This window comes from Stenella coeruleoalba, assembly GCF_951394435.1.
Source record: "Stenella coeruleoalba genome assembly, chromosome: 14".
NCBI classification, from domain to species: domain Eukaryota; kingdom Metazoa; phylum Chordata; class Mammalia; order Artiodactyla; family Delphinidae; genus Stenella; species Stenella coeruleoalba.
This window is the reverse complement of record NC_137160.1, coordinates 66,744,302-66,751,480: the sequence shown is the minus strand read 5'-3', so window position 1 is coordinate 66,751,480 and position 7,179 is coordinate 66,744,302. Positions and strand designations below refer to the sequence as shown.

Sequence of the window (7,179 nt, the reverse complement as noted above, 5' to 3'; positions counted from 1 at the left end):
GGAACTGGAGCTGCACTGCCTGGAGTCAAATGCCAGCCTCACTACTCAGCAGTTATATGTCCTGGGAAAGTGATCTATTAATATTTTTCCTGTGTCTCTATTACTCATCGGTAAAATGGGGGGGGGGGCGGTGTCCCAGGCTGGTGGGAGGGTTTAAAGAAGTAATCCATTTAGAGTCTTTAGCCAATGGTCTGGCCGGTAGTAAACTCAATAAATGACGACTGTATAATTAATCTTCGAAACCGTCCCAGGACTGAACCAGTCCTGTTGCCCAATTAACAAATGAATAAAGTGAGGCACAGAGAAGTTACAGGCTCTTGCCCGAGGTCACAGAGCCAAGAAGTGTAGCATCCCGTATTTGAACCTCCGTCTCTTTGGTTCCAACACTACAGCTAGTGCTGGAAGAGGATCGCGCCAACCGCTCGACTCTAGAGAAAACGTGAAGAAAATTAAGCTGTAAAACTCAAACCTGGGAGAGGGGCTCCGGTGCGCGGGGGGAATTTGCAGACGCTCCCTGCTGGCGGGGACTACATGACCTATGCTTCAGTTGGGGACCTTCGGCTCAGCTCGTCCCGCCGCTAAGAACGGGAGTGCTGGTGGAAGCCGAGGCGGTAGTACACGCTGCAGCGACTGAGGCCAAGGAGGAAGCACCATGTCCGAGCCGCCCCCGCGGGGGGCCGAGCGCGACCTTTTCCGGGACACGTGGGTGCGGTACCTGGGTGAGCGCGGGGCAGGGGGACAGCGACCCCTACACCACGTGTCTGGGGTTGCCAGACGCCGGTCAGGGACCTGGAGAAGGTGGGAGGATCTTAGTTCTCATTCAGCCAGGGAAGAGACTGGGCTCAGAGAGGGTTCTGAACTTGCTCAAGGTCACACAGCTCTGGTATTCCCAGCCCTGCCCTCGGGGTTTCTGCTGGTCAGACTCCCAGGTGGAAGCCGCAGCTCAGGTAGGAGGATGGAACCAGGTGATCGGATCGCCTTCTGTGGCATGCCTGGCACAGGCCTGTGAAGTCAGGGCATCTGGACTCTCATCTTGGCTCCTCCCTGGCTCTGAGCCTGTTTCCTCCTCAGCAAAAAGGGATGAACGCAGGGTCTCGCTCATTGGGTGGTAATATTAAGGGTAGAATGAGATAAAGTACATAAAGGCCTGGCATATGGTGAGCCCCTGGTCAGTGGGGCTGCCTTTAGTCTCTCTGCCTGTTCGGCCATCAGCTCAGATGCTTCTAGAACCCAGGCTGTGAAGGCAAGTGAGTGATGAGAATGGTGTCTGCGCTCAGCTCTTCCACGAGGGGAGAGTTGGGGTGGGCATCATGAGTGCCATTTTATAGGCTGGGAAACTGAGGCTCAAAGGGGTAAAATTACTTGTCTAAGGTCACCCAGCTACTGCTCAGCAGAATGACATAAGAACCAGCTCACTAAAGTGCTCCCTTGTGGAACAACCCAAAGGCTCAGGAATTAAATATCCCCTCCCCACCAGGCTACGCCAATGAGGTGGGGGAGGCCTTCCGCTCCCTGGTGCCTGTATCTGTCGTGTGGCTGAGCTACGGTGTGTCCAGCTCCTACGTGCTGGCTGATGCCATTGACAAGGGCAAGAAAGCGAGAGACGTGAGTGTTAACCTGCCCCTCAACCCCCCACCCCCGTCCACTCCCCTTGTGGTCAGTCCACAGCCTTGCATGTGGTTAAGTCCCTCTGGGACAGTCCGGTCCCCACAACCTGGCCTGGTGGACTCCATACCCCGGTACCGTTTGTAGCATAGTGCACCCTGTCCCCGGCGCAGGTGACGTAATCTATATCCTAGTGCTGGATATGAGTGAGTCCACCCTCAGCCCTGAATTGGTGGAGTCCAGAACCCAACACTAGCGTGGCTCTGTCCCCAACCCCCTTCACTTCCCTCTCCCTGGTCCAGCCTCATGCCCCTTGTCCACAGGGTTTCCCGCCTCTGCCTCTGCTGGATTAAATGTCTCTTGTGCCTGCCAGGTGCCAAGCCCTGAGGCAGGCCGCAGCACCAGGGTGACCGTGGCCATGGTGGACACCTTCGTGTGGCAGGCTTTGGCCTCTGTGGCCATCCCAGGCTTCACTATCAACCGTGTGTGTGCTGCCTCTCTCTATATCCTGGGCACTGCTACCCGCTGGCCTCTGGCTGTCCGCAGGTGGACCACCACCGCACTGGGACTACTGGCCATCCCCATCATCATCCACCCCATCGACAGGTGGGTGCTTCTCCCAGCCCCAGGGATCATCCACCCTACAGGCGGGGATAACCTTTGAGAGGTATGGGGGTGTATCCACTTTTCACAGAACAGTTGTAGCGGAGGCAGGGCTGGCACTTGGGGCTCCTGAGGTAGAAAGGACAGTCTAGGCCCTTGTCATATGATCTGGCAGGTACTCTGGCCATAAAGGTAGGAGGTGCTATGAGAGTATGGGACGCAGGACAAGTAAATTCCCAGAAAAAAAACTCAGTGTTAGAAAACCACCAGAGGTAGGCAGGAACAGGTGCACCCTGGAAGGGTTGGGTTTTGAGAACTTTTGGTGACAGAAGCCCAACTGAAACTGGGTTAAGTAAAATAGGAATTGATTGTTTCACATAACCGAAAAGTCCAAAGCTATGCTACCTGGAGGCATGGCTGGATCCAAGCACTCAACTGATGTTATTAGGGGTCTGGGTCTCTCTGCTGGCCTTCTCCCCGCCCCACCCCGTGTTGGCTTCAGTCACTTTTCCTTCATGGGAACAGAGATGGCTCCCAGCAGCTCCCAGCTCCCCTCCCCCCAGCTTAGCAAGCCCCATAGGAAGCTTCTTTTTTTTAATTTTTTTTTTTTTTTTTTTTTTTTTTTTTTTGCGGTACGCGGGCCTCTCACTGTTGTGGCCTCTCCCATTGCGGAGCACAGGCTCCGGATGCGCAGGCTCAGCGGCCATGGCTCACAGGCCCAGCCACTCCGCGGCATGTGGGATCTTCCCGGACCGGGGCACGAACCCATGTCCCCTGCATCGGCAGGCGGACTCTTAGCCACTGCGCCACCAGGGAAGCCCTTTTAATTTTTTTTGATGTGGACCATTTTTAAAGTCTTTATTGAATTTGTTACAATATTGCTTCTGTTTTATGTTTTTTATGTTTTAGTCTTTGGCCGCGAGGCATGTGGGATCTTAGCTCCCCCACCAGGGATCAAACCTTCATCCCCTGCGTTGGAAGGTGAAGTCTTAATCATTGGACTGCTGGGGAAGTCCCCCCATAGGAAGCTTCTTAATAGTGACAGCAAAACTCCCAAGGAAGGCTGTCATTGGTCCATACTGGACTGGGTGCCCATCCCTGAGCCAGCTTCCCTTTTCCGACCGGCCCGGCTTGGGTCACGTGCCTTCCCTTAGAACCAGAGATGGGGCCAACCCAACTAGATGAACATAGAGTGGGAGAAGGAGTCTTTCTCCTCAGGAACATAGCTGACCTTGAGGTCCTGTGTGAGTCTTTTACCCTCTCTGTGCCTCAGTTTTCCCAACTGAATAAAGAGAGGGTGATGGCTGACACCAGGATGGCACTTGTGTCCTGCATCCAGGAGTCCCTTTCTTAGCCCTGACCTCCTACCTCCCATTCCCCCATTAGCACCCCTTGGTTGCCTGCTCATGACCCTCCATTGCCCCACAGGTCAGTGGACTTCCTCCTGGACTCCAGCCTGCGCAAGCTCTACCCCTCTGTGGAGAAGCCCAGTTCCTCCTGACCCCACCCCAGTACCTGGCCTGTGGGTTGGCCCACTCCCTGCTCTGTTCCAACTCCCTCCTCCTGCCAGGGGTTGCGGATGCCTGGCTCTCTGGGACCCGAGGCCCTGGCACCTGAATGGGTTTAAGCTGGACGGAAACTGAGAGACAAAGACCTCAGAGCAGCAGCTACGGTGACTCACAGACAGGATCTGAACCCCATCTGCTTCCATGGAATCTGTGATACTGAGTTGGACTGGACTGTGAGTGGGCCCAGCCCTGTCTTTTGGCAGGACAATAACATACTCCCATGGAGCGTAAGGAGACTAAGGCCCAGACAAGGCAAGGAATATGGCCAAGATCACTTGGCAAGCTGGGGACTTACAGGATTCCCAACGGCTCAGCCAGGTCACCCCATGGCAGTGTGGCTGACGGAGGAGCAGCAGGCACTTGGAGAAATGCAGAACACTAGTGGGGACCCTGAGGACTGATTCTCTGGCAGCCCCTTCCTGATGCAGGGGCTACTGGGGTCTAGCTGGAAGGCAGCACAGCCCCCGGTCCAATAAATCCTCAAGAAGTTGAGTTTTCTCCTTTTCTGTTGGGGATGAGCAGGGATGTGGTGATGGGGAGCAGGGCTGGGGGCCCTCAGAGCCAGAGGCCGATGTCTCTGGCAATGCATCACTCACAGTGGCTAGCACTGGGCCTGTCTGGTACCTCCCCACCCATCAATGCCCCCCTGCAGATGCCTGGGGTTCCACCGTGGTGCTGCCAGTCTCCTTTGGGGTAGGCATTGCCCTCTTTCTGCAAGCCTCCTAAAATAACACTGCTGGGAGGGGAGCCTGCTGGGCAGATACCACCTGAGCCTGACTACAGCTCACTCTTCCCTTAGTTCACCCCCTCAAGGTAGCCTCTGTCTCCCTAGAGCTGGCTTGGGAGCCTCCTCTGGGCTTCCTCCATGACTGTGCTGATAGCCTGTAGCGATCTTGGCCTCCCCCTCTGTGAGCTCCTATGGCCAGGGCCTGCATCTATCCTGGAAGCTGCAGCCCCAACTCTCCCCTAGGTCCCTGCGCATATCAGCCATGTGGCTTTGAGCCAGCGGGAATTTCAGTGGCCTCTTGGTGAAGTAGGGCTAAGATAGACTCCCCCATCCAGCTTGTGAGAGCTGAAGTGGGAGGTCCAAAGCAGCTGGCACAGAATGGGTAGTTGCCTCCCCCAGGCAGCACAATCCTGCTTCTGCACTGAACCCTCCAGGGTAGGGTTGCCAGACATAGCAAATAAAATAACAGGGTGAGCGATTAAATTTTGTTTGATTTAAACAACAAGCAATACTTGAGTATAAGTATGTCCCTAATATTGCATGGAACATATATGCACTGAAAAGTTCTTCATTGTTTATCTGAAATTGAAATTGAACTGGGCATCCTGTATTTTATCTGCAACTCTACTCTGGGGGGCCATGCATGGAGCTGGAATGCCTCCCCCAAACACCCCAGCCCTGTAGAGGTGGGAAACACTCTCTCCAGCCTGTCTCTTTCCTGGGCAGGGGATGAGGGACAGTTTTTAGTGACTAGGCTAACTCGTATTATCCCATTTGATGGGTGGGAAACAGGTGCAGAGAGGTGAATGGACTGGAGGTGGCAGAGCCGGGTGTAATAGGAAATTGCTTTCCTGGGGCCTGAGAGGATGAGGCAGACCGCTGCTGGGATTGGGTGGGGGGAGATGTCTTTTCCCACACCGGGGGCCTGGTGGCCTTTGACTTGGGGCATGCTGGGAGTTGGGTCCCCCAGTGGCCAGCTTCATGCAATGCTCAGGACCACCACAAGGAGGCAGCACCTCCAAACGTGCCCACCTTGGCAGGTTCAAACCACCTCCAGGTCATTGAGAAGAATATGTGTTATTGAACCGCTCCTAGTGGGCCAGGTTCCATGCTAAGCGCTTCCTGTTTTGAGGCTCATTTACTCTTCTTTTTTTCTTTTTTTAACACATTTATTTCTTTTTGGCTGTGTTGGGTCTTCGTTGCAGCGCGCAGGCTTTTTTCTAGTTGTGGCAAGCAGGGGCTACTCTTCGTTGTGGTGGCTTTTCTTTGTTGCAGAGCACGGACTCTAGGTGCGTGCGCTTCAGTAGCTGTGGCACATGGGCTCAGTAGTTGTGGCTCGCGGGCTCTAGACCACAGGCTCAGTTGTTGTGGTGCACGGGCTTAGTTGCTCTGCGGCAATGTGGGATCTTCCCAGACCAGGGCTTGAACCCGTGTCCCCTCCACTGGCAGGTGGATTCTTAACCACTGCGCCACCAGGGAAGTCCTCATTTACTCTTTACAACCGCACTGTGGTTGGGTCCCTGTTTCCTGGAGTTGGAGTCACTCCAACCCCCACCTCCCCTGTCCCCCCCGCAGCCCAGTACTGCTTCCTTGCCTACTGCCTTCCAGCCTATGGCTCTCTACAGGGTCAGAGGCAGAGCTGATTCACAGGCTGTGTGACCTTGGGCAAGTTACCCGACCTCTCTGAGCCTTGCTTCCTCACTGTACAGTTGTCCGTAATAACCCTCTGAAGCTGCTGTGAGGGTTACAGGAGAAATGCTTGCAAAGCAGTTGGCCATAGTGGGGCTCACAGTTATTTAACCACTGTTATGACTGTGGCAAGAGACATCCATTTCAAGGGCAAATAACTGGTAATTGTGCCATCAGATGACTAATCTAGAGAGAAAGTATGCCAATTTTATGGTTCAGGCATTCCAATCCTAAGAATTTATTCAGAGGAAATAATTGGATGATGATTCGAAGACGTGCATCTGAGGGTGATCATGGTTTTATTTTTATAAGCGAGAAAGTCTTGGGCACTCCTTAAAGGTCCAGTGAGTAAAGGAACATGCTTCTGATCTGATTCTGCTGCTGGCTGAATCTCCCCAAGTCCCTCCTCTGTTCTGATACCTTCCTTGACTCCTGACAGCCCCCAGGATCCAGTTTGAACACCTCAGCCTGGCTTTCAGAGCCTCTGGGCCTACGCAGTCTCATCCCTCACCGTGACGCATCCTGCACCTCTGTTTTGCCTCCCCTGACTCCTGCACATCCAGCCTCTCCACCTTTGCTCAGGCCATGCCACCTGCCAGGAATGCCCTCCCCGCCCCCATTTCCCTCTGTTCTCAGCCTTCAAGGTCCATCTCTAACGGTACCTGCTCCTTGAACCCTCCCTGGCTCCTGCCCCCCAGACAGAATCATCATCATGCTCCTCCCTCCTCTTGAACAAGAATCATCAGATGACACCCACAGAGAACGTGGATGGAGCTCTTACTATGTGCCAGACACTGTGCGAAGCACTGCGTTACAGAAACTCCATAACGGCCTGTGCGGTAGGTGCCACCATTATCATCCTACAGATGAGAAAGTCAAGTCCACTGTGCGGTGAGCCTTCTGCCAGCCTTATTAAATCCCACGTGAGTGAGGAGGGCTTCAGAACCTTTTCTAAAATCAGAAGGCATTGCAGGTGGGTGGGGGGCC

The 7,179-nt window shown here is 54.2% G+C and overlaps 1 protein-coding gene across 1 annotated transcript; it reads left to right on the top strand.

Moving 5' to 3' along the window:
* The first annotated feature begins 474 nt into the window (after positions 1-474).
* MTFP1 (mitochondrial fission process 1) lies at positions 475-3,839 on the top strand. The gene is made up of 4 exons (XM_079943013.1): positions 475-719; positions 1,478-1,605; positions 1,979-2,211; positions 3,637-3,839. Exons 1-4 carry the CDS (start codon positions 653-655, stop codon positions 3,707-3,709), a joined length of 501 nt encoding a protein of 166 aa, XP_079799139.1. The 5' UTR covers positions 475-652; the 3' UTR covers positions 3,710-3,839.
* Positions 3,840-7,179: the final 3,340 nt, after the last annotated feature.